General features: G+C 41.3%; 1 protein-coding gene across 3 annotated transcripts in view; it reads left to right on the top strand.

Moving 5' to 3' along the window:
- The first annotated feature begins 1,712 nt into the window (after positions 1-1,712).
- Positions 1,713-18,820, top strand: part of DNAH8 (dynein axonemal heavy chain 8) — a 363,336-nt gene continuing 346,228 nt past the window's right edge. For all 3 annotated transcript variants that reach the window (XM_077904163.1, XM_077904162.1, XM_077904164.1), the window contains exons 1-3: positions 1,713-1,797; positions 11,886-12,349; positions 12,451-12,585. In XM_077904163.1, coding sequence (XP_077760289.1) covers positions 11,930-12,349; positions 12,451-12,585 — 555 coding nt within the window. In that variant the 5' untranslated portion in view covers positions 1,713-1,797; positions 11,886-11,929. The remainder of the gene's footprint in view (positions 1,798-11,885; positions 12,350-12,450; positions 12,586-18,820) is intronic.

Raw genomic sequence — 18,820 nt, 5'->3', positions numbered from 1 at the left:
CGCCTGCCTTTGGCCCAGGGCGCGATCCTGGAGACTCGGGATCGAATCCTAAGTCAGGCTCCCGGTGCATGGAGCCTGCTTCTCCCTCTGCCTATGTCTCTGCCTCTCTCTCACTGTGTGCCTATCATAAAAAAAAAAAAGAAAGAAAGAAAAAAAGAATTAAATACTCAACTGACTGAACCACCTAGACAGTATTATTTCTTTAGAATATATTTTCAAAAGAAAATATGGTAAGTTAAGGCACAGGGATATATTTAAGGTTCTTTAAAGGATATAATATCCTGTAATTTGTTGTAATTTGTTCTCACTACACAAGAATACATAGATATACCTCCTACTGGGAAGATGGCAAGGATTAAACCATAAGTGCCAAAAATAGGCAATGAGACAAAAAAAAAATGGGTCTGAGAGAGACCCTTTATTACTCACAACTCAACAAACAGCAGAAGTATCACAAGGGAACCCAGTTCTGGCCCCAAGTACCACTGGGCAACATTATGGGCCCACATGCAGGCACAGGATTGGGAGATAGCCAAGGACTCCAAGCTTACCATCTTTTGTAGAAAGCCAGGGTCCCTCCCCTGGAAGTGAGCACAGCTCTTTAGTCCTACTGTGATTGTTATTATTGACTTAATTGCCAATGCAATTAAGGTTAGCTAAAGAAACAGCTGAGTCAGAGGACAGGTCTTACAGTTTGGCATACCTTGCAAGGTGTGCAGGGGTCCCATGAGCCCCATACCTTCATACTGCATCATTGCTGCTCAGTATTTCTTCATATGGAGGGACCATGTTTTATTTCTATATGTATTTATTTATATAATATAATTTATTTTTATAATCATTGTTGGGTTTAAGTTTGTTTTTGTTTTTGTTTTTGTTTTAATCAGTTGGCAGATCTTTCAATCCTCATTTTAGATCCATGTGCTCCATATTCAAAGATTCAGTTTAACACCTAATTAAAACAAATCAGGCACCCCATGTAAGAGAGTTACAAGAAAAACAGAAATGTGCTGGAAAGGGAAGGGAGGGTGGGCTTTGAAAAGAAGTCTGCTTTCTTCAGAGTTTATTATATTCTATATTACCAGTCATAGGTTTCTGAGCAAAGAAATTCAACAGAAGAGATTTAATACTCTCAAGTGAAACACTAAGTAACTTCAGAGAATATAGGCGCACCTGGGTGGCTCAGTGGGTGAGCATCTGCCTTCAGGCTCAGGTGGTGATCCTGGGGTCCTGAGATCCAGTCCCACATTGGACTCCCCACAGGGAGCCTGCTTCTCCCTCTGCCTGTGTCTCTGCCTCTCTCTGTCTCTCAAGAATAAGTAAATAAAACCTTAAAAAAAAAAAAAAAACCACACACACACACAAACCCACTGAAACGAAAAAACCCTTAAAGAAAAAGTATAAAAGTCCTAGAAAATATACATATATTTGCAAAGCATACATTTACTCATTTCCATGCACACGCTGGACTCCTCTCCAGTTCTCCCCCCACGCCCTCAGCCCTCAGTCCCCTCCTCTGGGCAGCTGCCCTTCTGTGACCCCGACCCCTGCACGATGTTTCACTTCTCTGGCTCCCGGGTTGGGGAGAGTGCGTGTCCGCGGGGACCTGCGTGCGGCTCGGGGAGCGGAGCAGGTGCTCCTGCAGCGGGAGCCCCTCACCCGCCGCCCCGCGCCGCGCACCCTGCAGGGAACAGCGCCCTGCAGAGCCCGCGCGGGGCGCCCCGGAGAGAGCCGGTGCCGGCTCCCAACGGCCGAGCCTCGGTGGCGGCGGAGCCAGGAGCCGCTCCCCCCGCGCAGGTGAGTGCGCGGCCGGCTCCTGCCCCGAGTCCTCCCCTCCGCGGGATGCCGGGCCGGCTGCCCTCGCCTCCCAGCTCGTCCTCCCGGCCAGCCCAGCCCCATCCTGGGGCAAACGCCCAGCTCGGTCGCCTTTTGTAAACTCCAGTGGGTTCCCTGAACCTACGACTTCACCCTATTCCTCCCTTCTAAGAATTCAAAGGGAAGACAAAGTATCTCTCCCTCCAGGTTTATTTTTTCGACCTCTGTCTTCCTCCCCTGCACCCCGAAAATCTCGTCGCTGAGCTAGCCACTTTTCCCAAGCAAGGAAAAGCTTTTCCCAAGCAATATCTTCCCAAGCAAGCTCGGCCTTTTCCTGCTTTCTTGCATTTACACTCTGCTCTCCAGCCCCCCCCCCTCCCCCGCCTTCAGCCGAGAATATTCCCCACTTGCATGTTCTCACGACAGCTCTCCTTCAGACCCAGCTCAAATGTTGCCTTCTGTTAGGTTTTTTCCGATAGTTTCTTTTTCTGCCAGTCTCTCTCAGCCCTTTGCTAATTCACTTTTTCTTGACATTGACCACCCTGTGTGTGTTTAACGGTCTGCTCCTCAATTCGTGCGTTTTGCTTTGGAGGAGCCTCTTAGTTTTGTGTGTAGCTACAGCGGCCAAGCACACGGAGGGCCCTCGACAATCGCGGATGAACTAATGCATGAAGGGACGTGGTTACAGAAATGGGTCCAAGAAACAGGAGTGTGGCTGTTAGCACACCGGTGTGTACTTGCTCCCATCAGTATTCCTACGGGTGGAGGAGCCCGCTGTCCCACTACTCCTGAAAATGAGCAGGGATGACTTTGTGGACATGCATTGAACCTTCACATCGAACTTAAGGGATGGTGGAATTTTAGAACTGATTGCATGTGGCACCAGTTGTCTGTGGAAGAGATGAGAGGAGGAGAAAGAGATGAACAGATGTTTATTTTGAATTCATTCTGCATCTAGTGATGGCTAGCCAAGTGTGACTACTTGGAGCAAGGACCTGCCTCTTTATTTTGCAAGTAATCTTGCTACATCTGAAAATTCATAGGGAATTTTAGGTTCTAGATATTAATGTGTATTATAGGGGAAAATATAAATACATGTGATATGTTGTTCAAGGGGATGCATACACATATAACACAAATAAAATATATAATATCTATAAAATATATGAAAGCACAATTTTATGATTTTTTTTTAAAGTTATAAAATTGAAAAGTACAACACTTTCCCTACTTTCCCCCTCTGTCTTTCTCTTTCAAGGTTATACTAGTTGATGAATTATTGTGTATCTTCCCTGGAAAGCTTTTTTTTTTTCCCCTGGAAAGCTTTTAATGTGTTTTATCAAATCTAAGCTATTACCGGGATCCCTGGGTGGCGCAGCGGTTTAGCGCCTGCCTTTGGCCCAGGGCGCGATCCTGGAGACCCGGGATCGAATCCCACATCGGGCTCCCGGTGCATGGAGCCTGCTTCTCCCTCTGCCTATGTCTCTGCCTCTCTCTCTCTCTCTCACTGTGTGCCTATCATAAAAAAAAAAAAAAAAATCTAAGCTATTACCGATTATAATTTTATGCAATTACATAAACGCAAATTATGTATTTATGTAACTTCATAAAGGAAAAAAATGTGAGGAAAGAAAAAATATTGCCCGTTAAGCTTCTTAAAAATGTGCATCTTAGGAAAGATGAAATATCTTATATGCATTTGTATATACAGTTTCTAAAATGTATACAATTGGTATTATGCAGTGTACTGTGCTTTGCTTTTTTCTTTTACATACGATGTGTTGGAGATCTTTCTATATCTGTATATGTAGCTCTACCCCTTCTTTTTAATTTTTTAAAGATTTATTTATTTATTTATTTATGAGAGACACACAGAGAGAGGCAGAGACACAGGCAGAGGGAGAAGCAGCTCCATGCAGGGAGCCCAACGCGGAACTCGATCCCGGATCCCAGGATCAGGCCCTGAGCTGAAGGCAGATGCCCAATCACTGAGCCACCCAGGTGTCCCTACCTCATTCTTTCTATTGCTAGGGTCTGTATTAAAATTTTATTGAACATGATACTATTATCAAACTCAAACTTGTCCATGCACCCAGTGAGCAGTAATCCAGTGGCAAATACACCAGTTTTGAAGCAAAGAAAGATTATCAGAAGGGCAGCCCAGTAGGAAGGCAGGTCATTCCCAAAGCTGCTTCCCCCTGTTGAGCCTAGAAACAGCTTAAATACAGGAGAGGAGAGTAAGGGGTTTCTTAAACCTCCAGGGAGGGGGGCTTTGTAACAACCTGGAGGTAAGCATTCCTCCTGAAAATGAAGAGCTATTTGGGACCTGGTACAACTGGATATGTCAAGATAAATGTTACTATTTGGTCCCCATTAGATCTCTACGATTAGTGGGTAAATGGGGAGTAGGGGTAAAAAAGAAAAATGAATGATTGATGGTACATGAGGTTAAGAGGTGCATAAAATATAAATAGGGAACCAATCAAAATGTGGAACTAAGTTTATAATGCAGCAATATTACTATAGTCCTGTTTATGCTTTCAAAACAGGTCCAGGAACCAAGTGTTGGGCCTGAGAACTACAGTTCAATTAATGGGTTTGTCCTTTTTTCCTTCCTTATTGGTTACCAATTATTGAACTTACTATTTTTTAAAAGATTAATTCATTTTATGAGAGAGAGTGAGAGTGCATGTGTGAGCAGGGAGGAGGGGCAGAGAAAGAAAGAATCTCAAGCAGACTCTCTACTCAGTGGGGAGCCTGATGCAGGGCTCCATCTCACAACCCTGAGATCATAACCTGAGCCAAAATCAAGAGTCAGATGCTTAACCAACTGAGCCACTCGGGTTTCCCAAGCACTTACTATATTTTAGCCTTTTAAAAAAATTCAGGTATAGGGTCGCCTGGATGGCTTAGTTGGTTAAACATCTGCCTTCAGCTCAGGTCATGATCTCAAGGGCCCTGGGATTGAGCCCCGCATTGGGCTCCCTACTTAGTGGGAAGTCTGCTTCTCCATCTCCTTCTGGTCATGCTTTCTCTCACTATCTGTCTCTCTCTCTCAAATAAATAAAATCTTTTTAGAAAATTCAAGTATAGTTAGCACACAGTGTTATATTCATTTCAGACATACAATAGGTCCTTTATTAAGGGATATTTTGGTTATTTCCAGGAAATGTGTTTGTTTTTGTGCTTGTTTTTGCTATTATAAACATGTTGCAGTGAACAATCAATCTTCTCTGTACATATACACACATGCATATGGATATAATGTGTATAATATAGTAAACTAATTTGTTTACTAAGATTTTCCCATTTCAACTATGTACTCTATTCAAAATTTTGCTGCAGTTTTTAGGAATTCTATATAAAGTAGTTGTATACATTTCCTAACTTAAAATGAAATAGTTGCACCAGTCTTTGGAAGTGGTAAGCTGATATTTTATATTTAGACTTCATTATGTGCCAAGTATGACTTGGCTTTTGAAAATCATCTAGAAAATGCATCTCAAATTATTTTGTTAGAGGAAGAATTCTACACTTCTCTTAAGCAAAATCTCCCCAAATGGGAAGTGGTTATTTATTTATTTATTTATTTAGAGTGTCTCATATAGATGATTTACTTTAAAAATGTTAAACCATAACAAATTATTTAGAATTTATTTATTTCCCAGTCACAATAGTGATTAATACCTGATTATCAGTTTCCTTATATCCAGTGTTTGTTCACAGACTACTAACCACGAAGACTCTTTAATGTTCACAAAATAAGAGCTTATCTTGTCCTTAGCTTGAAATATTGGGGTGCCTGGCTGGCTCAGGGAGTGGAACATGGGACTCTTGATCTCGAGGTTGTAGGTTCTATCCTTATGTTGGATGTAGAGAGGACTTAAAAAGTAAAATTTTTAAAAGAAAGAGAAAATATATGTAGCACTCAGTAGAGCACAAGTTAAACTCTTTACTTAGAACATGTATCTGTAAGTACTGTAATGTTCAGATATTAAATGCTTTTTATTTTTCCTTAAACAGCTTCACATAAATTCTAAGGAAACTAAGATGACACACATAGAGGTGGAAAACATATGCATGCTATATTGAAGTATGTTTACCTGAATCGAAGCTATAGATTATGTTTATTAAATTACCATACAAGCAGAGTAACTGACAATAACCTTTTCCTGTGTATTTTATCATCAGCTTGACAAATTCTTTTTTTTTTTTTAATTTATTCATTTACTTTAGAGATGGGAAGCGATAAGAGCAGAGGGAGTGATAAATCCAGGTTTGATCCCAGGAGCCTGAGATCATAACCTGAGCCGAAACCAAGAGTCAGGCATTCAACCAATTGAGCCACTCAGGCGCTCCTTGACAAATTCTTGATTAGGACATTTTCAGAACACTTAAGAGTGCTAGAAAAAAACCACTGGTAGAACTGAGCAGATTTCCTAACATGTTAATGTTAATATCGGTGCTTTATAAAACCACATTTTATTATTCATGATTTACTTACTTTAACTGATTCTGAATCCTATTTATAGTCTTTTGGAAGAACAAATAAAATATGGCATAATTTTAAGTTCTGGTTTTTTTTTCCTAATTTCTACCCTTTTTGACCTCTTTAGAGTTTTTCATGCCTTTACTTCTTTTCTTTTCTCTCTAGATTTCTTCCTTCTCTTCTTATTGAATCCTACCTATTCTTCAAGGGCAATTTATGTCCAAATCCTCCGTGAAATCCTATTTGTTTGTTTTGTTTATGTTAATTTTTTCTTCCTCTAAATACTTTTCCAACAGAGCTCCATAATTTTACACTCTTAATTGATTTGCAAAGATTATCTCTCCAATAGCATTGTGAATCCTTTTTTTTTTTTTTAAAGATTTTATTTATTTGAGAGAGAGAATGAGAGAGAAAGAGAGAGAATGCACAAGCATGGGGAGGAGCAGAGGGAGAGAGAGAGGAAGATTCCTCACTGAGAGGGGCGCCCAATCTCTGGGCTCCATCCCTGGGCTCTCCAGGATCATGACTGGAGCTGAAGATAGATGCTTAACCAAGTGAGCCACTCAGGTGTCCAAGCATTGTGAATCCTTGAGGACGAGAGTCCTGTCTTGTTTTCTGGCCGCCAGAGTGAGTATCGTAACCCCAGGCACATAGTAGTTACTCACACCACTTTGCTGGAGGCTGTGGCTGTGGCACAGGAAGGAGGGAGAAGCTTCCATTTTTTTCTTCCCTTTGTATCCTTGTTTTCAGTGAAATTTCCATCTCTAAGCCTATGGATTCAGCCTGACCTTAGGAACCGTGGATACTGTTAACCCAACTGGTGATATTTAGGACAAAATTAAGCATTTTTAAGCTTTACTATTCTTTCTTTGCAAGATCACAGACAGCTACTTGAGCAAGGTGCAGCATTGGTGTCTACAGAGGGCCCCAGTGCCTAAACTAATTCTATCACTTTTTACCTTTCTCTCTTACTCTCTATCACTTTTTACCTTTTCTCTCTCTCTTCTTACTTTCTCTCTCTTAGTTTCAAAATGCCTTTTTAAAATTTCCTGGTGGGCTTAAAGGGGAAGCTTACCAAATTAAAGCCTTCTCACAGATGGTCAATAAATTGGTCACTTCCTTTTTTTTTAATAAAGTCTTTTTATTATTTTTTTGTTTTATTACTATTTTTTCTTAAGTGATCTCTCTGCCTAACGTGGGGCTTGAACTCATGACCCTGAGATCAAGAGTTGCACACTCTACTGCCTGACCGAGCCAGCCAAACAGCCTAATTGGTCATTTCCTTATGCAGTTTATCATACTGTCTTTCCTTTTTAAAAAACGTGGCATTTTATTTTTATTTTTTAAATTTTAAATATTTTATTTATTTGAGAGAGAGAGAGTGAGAGAGACCACGAGGACAGGGTGGGGGTAGGAGAAGTAGACTTCCCGCTGAGCATGGAGCCAGATGTGTGACTCCATCCCGGGACTCCAGGATCATGGCCTGAGCCATAGGCAGACACCTAACCGATTGAACCATCCAGGCCCCTTACTCCACTAAGGCATACCCACAGTGGTTTTTATTATATGCATTGTGTTGTACAACCATAAATAATTGCTGTTTAATCTCAGACCATTTCCATTACCCAAAAAAAGAAACCCAAGCCTATTAGCAGATAGGCCCAGTTCTTCCTTCCTCAGTCCCCTGCTACCGCTGATCTACTGTCTTGTCTCTATAGGTTTTCCTTTTCTGGACATTTCACATAAGTAGACTCATACAATATGTGCCTTTTGGGTCTGGCTTATTTCACTTAGTGTGGTGTTTTCTTTTTTTAAAGATTTTATTTATTTATTCATGTGAGACAGAGAGAGAGACAGAGAGAGAGAGAGAAGCAGAGACACAGGCAGGGGGAGAAGCAGGCTTCATGCAGGGAGCCTGATGTAGGACTCGATCCCGAGACTCCAGGATTACGCCCTGGGCCGAAGGCAGGCGCTAAACCACTGAGCCACCCAGGGATCCCTAGTGTGGTGTTTTCAAGGTTCATCCATGCTGTAGCATGTGATGGTTCTTCATTCCTTCTTATGACAGAGTAACATTCCGTTGTAAGGATATGCCCCATGTTGTTTATCCATTCATCACCTAGCTGGACATTTGGGTTGTTTCCAATTTGAGCTAAATATGAATAATGCTGCCATGAACATCTGTATACAGATTTTTATGCAAACAGATGTTATCAGTTCTCTTGAGTGGAATTGCTAGAATTTCACCTACCAGTGGAATTACTGGCTCATTTGGTAATTCCCTGTTTAGCTTTTCGAGGAACTGCCAAACTGTTTTCATCAGAGGCTGCACTATTTTGCATTCCCACCAGCAAAGCATGAAGTTTTAAATGTTTCCAGAATCTTTTCAACACTTTTTTATTGCCTTTTGAAAAAATTTATAGCTATCCTACTGGGTATAAAGTGCCATCTCATGGTGATTTTGATTTGCATTTTCCTTGTTGCAAGTGGTGTTGAGTATCTGTCCATGTGCTTGTTGGTCATGTGCTTTATATATATATAAATATATGTATTTATCAAGCATAGTTATATGTCTCACCAAGCACAGAACTTGGCATTTAGTTTTTGACAATCAATATTATTTCCTCAGTCTTCTCCATGGGACACATATTTATCCTACCAAGGCCTATCTTAGATGACAACTTCTCCTTAGAGATTTCCTTTTAGAGTTTTGTCTTCTGATGCTACAGAAGTTTTGTCTTCTGTGCATATCTTGGCTGGATCTAATGAAACTATGTTCGTTGGTACGTTCGCCTCCCCCATTAGGCTATGAGCACCTTGCCAATGACTAGAAGTGAGAAAACCGGGCTTGTTTCAGTAGCAGCCAGAGCTGCTGTGACCTCAGGGAGCACCCAGGGCAAAGGCAATGGGAGAAACTGAAGAGAGAGCTTGGAACCAAGTCAGGAAAGCCTTGAAGGACACAAGAGTTTATATTTGGCACCCGAGGAGGACTTTAAGCAGGGAAGTGATATGATATGATCTGAAGTTCAGAAAGATCATTTTTGTCTGTGTAATTGGGTAAGACCTGTAATTTCTCTGGATCTTTGTTTCATTAGCAATAAAAAGGGGAGCTGAACTAGATAATTTCTAGGTTTTTTTTTTTTTTTCCTAGTTCTGAAATCCTGTGCCATGAATCTCAGCTATCTGGACTCCTCAGGGAATGAACTGTGTTGGATAATAACATTTTCTGAGAACTTAATCTGTGTCAACACTTTAAAAACTAGAAGCCATTTTTAGATGAAAAACTCATTAAGATTAATTGTATACTTCCCTGACTTCTTAAATAGAATATCACTATTCAAGTTTCACCTTCCCTTGATGGCTTAAATAATAGTGGCTCTATAGTGGCTTAAATAACTGTGGCTCTAGAAAGAGCACTGGTTGCCAACAGAGAAGCTCTCCAGTCTAACTCGGTGTATGTGTTCTACCATTATATTGAAATTAAAGTCAATTTTGCTTAGGTTTCAGAAACCGGACAATCGTGTCTGTCAATATCCTTTGAAAGCAGGCCTGATTCTCTTGCTGAGTAAAGTGAACCATTTTGCAAAATTCAAAGGCATAAATTGGAGCAGAGTGACTGGATATGACTTCACTAAAATGTATCACTATATTTGGTTTTGAGATATTATAGATAGCAGAATCAACTCTAGGCCAATTTCAAGTGTAAACATGTAATGAACACACAGCTCCTGGGTATTGGATATCAATGTGTGAGATAATAACTCAGAGTTGTTTACTTACTTTCCAAGAAAATTTACTCACATGTAAGAAAATAGACATTACATCGTGGTCAAGGAATAAAGACAAAATCTAGGATTTATAAAAGAGGAGAGAGGTTTATAAAAGAGAGGAAAAGGGGAGGAGAAAAAAATCTGAAGTTTGGGAACAATTGTTCTGGTTTGCAGATCTTGGGCATGCATGCTTAGCTGGCAACAAGAAGATTGATCAGTTTAGCTATTTCTGTTCTAGAGTAGGCTAATTTAGGATATCAAAGAAAACCATTTCAGCTGCTTATGGGATCTTCAGAAAAGCTGGAGAGGGCAGCTGTGGGATACAGGTTACAGGCTGTCTAATGTCTAATGGAGGGCTGCTCCATTAGACACATTACAGTGTCTAATGGAGGGCTGCTCCTGTCCCTCTATAAGAAGCATCTTCTAACTTGGGCCAGGTGTGCACAAATGTCCTCAGATTCTCTCATTAGAGAGCCTCTTTCTCAGCCTTCTTTTGCACTTTCTGCTTTAAAATTTTTGTTGTTGGGACACCTGGATGGCTCAGTGGTTGAGCATCAGCCTTCAGCTCAGGGTGTGATCCTGGAGACCCCGGATCGAGTACCACATTGGGCTCCCTACATGGAGCCTGCTTCTCCCTCTGCTTGTGTCTCTGCCTCTCTCTCTGTGTGTGTCTCTCAGGAATAAATAAAAAAGGTATTTTTTTAAAAAATAAAATTTTTGTTGTTTTTGCAGTTCAAGTGTTTATTATTATCCTGGCATCTGGATTTTAGTCATATCCTGAAAACTTGTTGATTTCCATGGAGTTTTGATTATTGTCCTATAATGTTATTTTCTATAAGGCATTTTCTCCTGTTCCTCTGGTGTCTGCTGATTCTCCTGGTTATGTGCTCATCATAACTTCTACACTCCTAAATAGATCTTTTCTGATTGGATGTCAGAATTATATTTTATGTGATACTATGGCTTCAAAAAATAATCACGATCCCATTTTAGGGAGACTTCGGGAAGGCTGTTATAAACAAGAAGTCCATTGGAGCGAGCTAGGAGCTGGAAGTATAGTGTTTTTTTCATTGGCTGAATTGTGACAATCTTTCATTGGCTGCGCTGTTGTTGGGGCAAGAGGAAAGTCCTAATCCTGCTGCTATAGAAAAGTAGTATCCACATGCAAGATGGGGCTCTTCTTATTTTGTCTGCAGCTCACAACCAGAAGTAGGGCTGGTGGGGTGTGAGAGCTTCCCCCTGCTGGCATTCTGAATATATTCTAAAGGAGGTTTCCTTTTGTCAATTTTCGCACTGCTAAGAGGATGTTTTATGCTTTGCGGGGGTTCCTGGATGTGCTCGTGTAGATGAGATGGCTGTACAGTTGAGTGTCTGGTTGGTGATTTGTATCAAGAGTTCCTCGATGCAAGGAATATTTCAGTCCATGTAGTTCTTTGTTTCTTGGGTAAGTCAGTATCTCAGCTCTAAGACGGTGGCTCTCAATCTTTTTCTCAACCCTTACATACCTGAGGACAGATACCTTCCCACCATTTGCAGTAATTACTATGATAGGGATGGGAAGTGCGTAGAGTTGCAGTGCCCTAGGGTCATATCATAAGAGGAGCACTTAGAGTTTCCAAAAGTCCCTACGTCTCTGTGCTCTGTCCCTTTAAAATCATTTCTCTAGTTCTGTGAGTTTAGCCTCATTAGTCAATAGAATACAGGAGAAATAGATGATTTTGCCACCTGTCTAGGTTCCAGGGGAGGAATAAATTAACACAGAACATTCAACTTATTGTACAGTTTAAATTTTTTTTTTTTAATAATTTTAGGTTTTGCAGTTTAAGGTGCTCTGTTGGAGAAAAAAGCCGATAACATGAGCGCCAAAGAAGGTGATCCACCCACCCCGGAAGAGGCAGCCCCCCCTGGTTCTGAAGATACTGCCCTTCCGGGTCTGGATCCAGGAGATGAGGCTCTTCCCGGTCCAGGAGAGGCTCCTCCTCCTTCAGACGAAGAGGGTCAGCGCCCTGCAACAGAGGCTGCCCCAGCTCTAGGTGCTGCCTCTGCTTCCGAAAGAGGCCCTGCTTCTTCTGGAAATGATTTACTGAATCTCATTCCTTCTGATGAAAGGATAGTTATTCCAGAGGATGATGAGCAAGATGAACACAGAATTCGGCCTAGGTCTACGCTCCGACGGGGCCCATCCATGCTTTCTCAGTCTTCCCGTAGGTCATCCCGTTACCACCGAAGCATGAGTGGCATTCCAAATCTACAGGAAACATTGAAAGAGAGACAGGTTTTTCTTATAATAAGCATTTTTATATGTGTCACTTTTATTTATTTTTTGGTGGCTTTTCTTCATAATTACAATTTTTACCCATGCTTTTCATTCTTTAGGCAAGATTTAGAGATGCAAGGGAAAGCCGAAAAATGAAAATTGACCCTTCATACAAATATATATTTGAAATTCTGGCAGAAAAGCTTGGCCTGGACGTAGTAAGCGTTGAAGAATTGATTTTGGATTGCCCATCTGTAAGTTTAAATCTCATCATTGTTTTTTTATTGCTCTTTGAGAGCTGAGTGTTTTAAGAACCTGGAGTCATCGTCATGAACAACAAAACACTTAGAAAGGGAAGGTTGAAATTTTACCCATTAGGGAAGTTTTATAAAACTATAGCCAGTTGAATCATAATTCTAGTTAGGTCTACTATTGAGGAAGAAGGAAGAGAAGAAGAGTCAGCAACTAGAATTTGATAAAAATTCTAACTCAAAATGCCTTTAGAGGTTAAAGGGATAGTCGAGCACAGGTAGAGTTAACTATTTTAAAAGTACAGGTTATTTGAACTACATATGCAAATCATTTGGGAAGATAAAAAAACCTGCATGCATATGAGCTGGGGAACAGTGACTTAGAAAACAACTAGGTGGCTACCATGTCTCAGCATGCCAGGGGCAGTCCTAGGTTATGCCTACTTTCCTGGCATACTTACTAATAGTCCCTCCTTTCACTCCTAAAAGGTCTCAGTTTGGCTAGTGAATTCTTTTTTTTTTTTTTTAATTTTTATTTATTTATGATAGTCACACACACACAGAGAGAGAGGCAGAGACATAGGCAGAGGGAGAAGCAGGCTCCATGCACCGGGAGCCCGACGTGGGATTCGATCCCGGGTCTCCAGGATCACGCCCCAGGCCAAAGGCAGGCACTAAACCGCTGCGCCACCCAGGGATCCCGGCTAGTGAATTTCTATGGTCACCCTAATTAGAGTAATATTCGATAAGCTGCCACTTTCATAGAAACTCCCAGAAGCAGTGTCACAGTTTCCTTTCTGATAGCTCAGCTTCTAAATTAACTTTAAAAAAAGGTACTACAGGTTGCTTGAGCTTTTTACCAACCCTAATTGTGGACTGGCCTGGAGCCCCAGCAAGACCAGTGGGCAGGCACATACTGGTGGTGAGCTGATTGTCCCACTGAACACCCCGGTGAGAGAGTTGAGTAGGGGGCAGTATTGTGGTGAGGTTATCCTGGGGGTCCTTACCCCCTGCTTTTACAGGGACCAGTGAACTTGGGCAAAACTCTTTGGCTTGCTCTAGGAGCCAACATCCCGTGGGATGGTTCCTAAAGTAGTCTCTCTCTTGCTTGATCCAGTGTGTTGCCAAGTTCTGGAAAGTTGTCTGCCTTTTATTTCTTTCAGGACCCTTATAATAGTTAAGAAATGACAGTCCTCTGATAGTATGAGTGGGATTGCTCATTTTCCTGTTTCCTTAGTGTGATCAGGGAATGTGATTGATGCAAAGAGATCAATAACTCTGAGCTACTTTTATGGTAAAATCTAGAAAGTGCATAGAGATGTGCACATAAAACAAGAGGTGCCACAGCAAGCAACCGGAAATAGAGTTATTTCTCAGGCCACCACCATTCCCTTCAGGAATACACAGGTGTGGTCAAGGGTGGATTCCTGGGCATGTGGACTGTGTAATCAAATAGGCCCCTTGCTGAAGGGTGTCCTGCACTTGGCTTAATGGTCTCCTGTCACCACCTTGAAATTCTTTAAAACAATTTTTTTAAGCTTTCTAATTCTAGTAGAGTTAACATAGAGTGTTAGATTACTTTCAGATGAACAAAATAGTGATTCAGCAATTCTGTACATCACCTGGTGCTCATCATGACAAGTATACTCTTTGATTCTCATCACCTATTTCTCCTATCCCCCACCCCCACCTCCCCTCTGGTAACCACCAGTTTGTTCTCTATAGTTAAGGATCTGTTTCTTGATTCATCCTTCTCTCTCTTCTTTTTTCCTTTGTTTATTTGCTTTCTTAAATTCTACATATGAATGATATCATATGGTATTTGTCTTTCTCTGATTGGCTTATTTTGCTTAGCATTGTACCCTCTAGCTCCATTCATGTTGTTGCAAATCGCAAGATTTCATTCTTTCTTATGGCTGAATACTATTCCATTGTGTATATATACCACATCTTTTTTACCCATTCATCTATCAATAGACACTTGGGCTACCTCCATTATTCGGCTATTATAAATAATGCTGCAGTAAACATAGAGGTGTATGTATTCCTTTGAGTCAGTGTTCTTGGGTAAATATCCAGTAGTGTGATTCCTGAATCATAGGTTAGTTCTAGTTCTACTATTTTGACTTTCTGAAGAACCCCCATACTGTTTTCCACAGTGGCTGTGCCAGTTTGCATTCCCACTAATAGTGCACCAGAATTCCTTTTTCTCCACATCCTTGCCAACACTTGTTTCTTATGTTTTTTTTTTGTTTGTTTGTTTCTTATGTTTTTGATTTTAGCCATTCTGACAGGTGTGAGGTAATATTTCATTGTAGTTTTGATTTTCTTTTTTTTTTTATTTATTTATGATAGTCACACACACACAGAGAGAGAGAGAGAGAGAGAGAGGCAGAGACATAGGCAGAGGGAGAAGCAGGCTCCATGCACCGGGAGCCCGAGGTGGGATTCGATCCCGGGTCTCCAGGATCGCGTCCTGGGCCAAAGGCAGGCGCCAAACTGCTGCGCCACCCAGGGATCCCAGTTTTGATTTTCATTTTCCTAATGATGAGTGATGTTGAGCAGCTTTTCATGTGTCTGTTGGCCATCTGGATGTCTTTGGAGAAATATCTATTCATGTCTTCCGCTCATACTTAAATTCGATTATTTAGGGTTTTTTGATGTTGAGTTGTATAAGTTCTTTATATATTTTGGGTAATAACCTTTTATCAGATATGTCATTTGTAAATATCTTCTCCTATTCAGGAGGTTGCTTTTTGTTTTGTTGATTGTTTCCTTTGCTTTGCAGAGGATTTTTCGTTTGAGGTAGTCCCAATAGTGTATTTTTGCTTTTATTTCCCTTGCCTAGGGAGACAGATCTAGAAAAATGTTGCTATGGCCAATGTCAGAGAAATTATTGCCTATGCTCTCTTCTAGGATTTTTATGGTTTTGGGTGTCACATTTAGGTCTTTAATCCATTTTGATTTGTGTGTGTGTGTATATGCTGTATGAAAGTGATGCAGTTTCCTTCTTTTGCGTATAGCATATAGTCCAATTATCCCAGCACCATTTGTTGGAGAGATGTTCTTTTTCCCATCACACATTCTTGCCTCTTTTGTTGAAGCTGAATTGGCCATATCCACCTTGAAATTCTTTTTTTTAAGATTTTATTTTAATTCCAGTTATATAACATATAGCGTAATATTAGATTCATGTGTACAATATAGTGATTCTTCAACATTTCCATACAATACTCCGTACTCATCACAATGAGTGCAGTCCTGAATCTCCATCATGTATTTAACTCATCCCCCCAAGCACCTCCCCTCTGATAACCATCAGTGTGTTTTCTATAGTTAAGTCTGTTTCTTAGTTTGTCTCTCTGTTTCTTTTTTTTCCCCTCATTTGTTTCATTTCTTAAATTCCATATATGAGTGAATCATAGGATATTTGTCTTTCTCTGAGTGATTTATTTCACTTAGAATAATACTCTCTAACATCCATCCATTTGCATGGCAAGATTTCATTCTTTATTTTATGGCTGAATAATTTTCCATTATCTAGGTACACCAAATCTTCCCCACTCTCAGATCTAGGATTAGGGTTTGGTTCAGGGCCAGAATAAGGATTAGGGTTAGAGTTAGGGCCAGTGTGAGGTTAGGGATTAGGGTGTGTGTCTGGGTTAGAATTAGGTTTTTACTTAGAATAATACTTTCTACCTCCATCTACGTCATTGCAAATGGCAAAATATCATTCTGTTTATGGCTGGGTAATATTCCATTGTATATATACCACAGCTTTTTTCCCTCAGATCTTGAATTAGGGTTCTGCTTAGGGCTAGAATAAGGGCTGGGGTTAGGGCCAGTGGGAGGGTATGTGTTTATTATTCTGCAGTTCAGAGACCTCTCCAGAGGGATAAGTTAGGGGTTATGGTTATGGTTAGAATGAGAGTTAGTGGTTAGCAGTTAAGGGGTTAGGGTTTGGGTTTGGAATAGGATTAAGTTTAGAGCTAGAGTTAGGGTAAAGGTGAGGATATGTGCCTGGTATCCTGCAGTTCAGATAAGTTTAGGGTTATAGTTAGGGTTAGGGTGAGGGGCTAGTGGTTAGCGGTTAGAGTTGGAGTTTGGGTTAGGATTACGTTTAGAGCTAAAGTGAGGGTGAGAGTGAGGGTATGTGCCTGATATTCTGCAGTTCAGAGGCCTCTCCAGAGGTTAGGTTTAGGGTTAGAGATAGAATTAGAGGTAGAGCTTAGGGGTTACTGGTAGGGCTGGGTTAAGTTTAAGGTCAGGATTAAAGTTACGGTTGGGGTTGGGGTTTGTGCTTGGCATCTTGCAGTTCAGAGGCTTCTCCAGATAGTAAAATATTAGATTTCTGTTGTGTTGAAAATAAACATGGCAACCATCCACCAAGCTGAGATAAGGAGGGGATTTGTCACTCTAAATACTCTAGTTTTTTAAGTCAGGTTTTTATTTAAAGTCCAGTTAGTTAACACACAATGTAATATTAGTTTCAGGTGTAGAATTTAGTGGTTAAACATTTACATAGAACACCTGGCTTTCATCATACCAAGTGCCCTCTTTCATCCCCATCACCTGTTTTACCCATTCCCCCTTTCCCCCCACCTCATCACCTCATCACCTCCCCTCTGGTCATCATCGGTTTGTTCTCTATAGTTAGGAGACTTCATCTTGAAATTCTTAATAATTTTTTAACAAGTATTCTTGCATTTTTTTTATTATTCCCGCATTTTTATTCTTCACTGTAGCTCACAAATTCTGTAACCTGTCCTGGCTGTGGATGATACCATCCATATAGCAAGATAGGTTATCAGCCTTGTTTCACCTGAAAATTGCTAAGCCATAAATTTGGTTAACCCCACAATTAGAATCCCAGCAGCTCTGCAGAGGATCTAGGCATTGACATTAGCACTGGTTAGTACCTTCAGAGAAGGACACCTGCTAGGACTAAGTTGGGGAGATGGGTGCCTGCAGAGCTGGTAATCTCATTCTTAAATATTTGCCAGTTGGCTTTCTGGGCTGACAGTCTTTGCTTGGAGGAAGTGTTTCTCACTGGCTAGCTGACTGGCCAAGAAGTGGGAGTGTCATATGCCTGCAGACCCTTTCATTTGTCATTCTTGACATATGTCTTGTGCTTTGGGTCTGTGTGCTTAGCTTCTTCCTTTAAGGCCTTCATGGAGCAGGTTAGACACTGCTTAGGCTGCACATCTAGGAGATTTAGGGAAATGTAGGTCTTAAGGGAAGAATAAAAAACACCTTTCCAGTGTTTCCCTAAGAGTTGTTTAGCAGTTGCAAAGCCACAGTGGAGGGGAGATAGTACAGCCAGGAGGGAAACCAATCTCAAAGTCTGGGAGAGATCAGAATGCTTATTTGGTTGAAGGGACAAGACAAACACCTAAATTGGCACCAAGATTGGTGGGCAGATGAATAAGATCATGGAACCAGGCATGAAGGGTCGTATAGTTGGGTGCAGTGATTTAGGAAACTGGATATAATGGCAGGTTTTTCTTTTATGTGAAGCCTGGTGTAGCTATCCAGAGTGAAAGTAGCTCATTAAAGGTCCCACAAAAGGGTAGACAGTTGAGGGTGTGATGGTTATTTTGTTCACCTTCAGATCTGATATCCAGTCTTTACTGCCTACTCTGTGGCCCAGAAGGCTGACCTCCCTAGAACCCATTGCCTCGCCTCCGTTGCCCTCTGGGTTCCAAGTGACTCAGTCACTAGGAGATGCCAGCAGGAGATAGGAGAGCAGAAGGGAGAGAAGTCTGACTCCTCCCTGCTTGGCCATGTCTTCTGGTTCCAGCCATATCTTCTAAATACAGTTCTTCCCAAGCTGTTCTTTTCCCACAGCACTGTGTCCACCTGCTTCCAGCTACACCATTCCCCAACTCATCACACTTCCAGGCTTTGGCCGGTACTGCTTTTTCCTTTGTTGGTAGTCCTGTTGTTGCCACCAGTGTCACAGCTTCCCTTAACCCTGCTCTGGCTTCCAGAAGTAGCCTCTTTCTTACAAAGTTTCTTCAGAAACCCCTTTTGGGGACTTCTTTTCTTGCCAGGACCCTGACCAAGACAGAAGCTTCTACCAAATTGGTATCTATGACTTTGCTGCTCTCTTCATCCAGCACTGCTCAGGATAATCTCAGACTATCTTGCTTTCCTGGTTTACATGACAAATGTTTTCCAAAGTCAAGGCAATAGCACTGTCGTTCTGTGGCTAGAGCACAGCCCTGGAGGCCCAAGG

This window comes from Canis aureus, chromosome 7 (assembly GCF_053574225.1).
Source record: "Canis aureus isolate CA01 chromosome 7, VMU_Caureus_v.1.0, whole genome shotgun sequence".
Taxonomy (NCBI): domain Eukaryota; kingdom Metazoa; phylum Chordata; class Mammalia; order Carnivora; family Canidae; genus Canis; species Canis aureus.
Note: the sequence above shows the minus strand (reverse complement) of the source record. Positions and strands in the feature narration are given on the sequence as shown.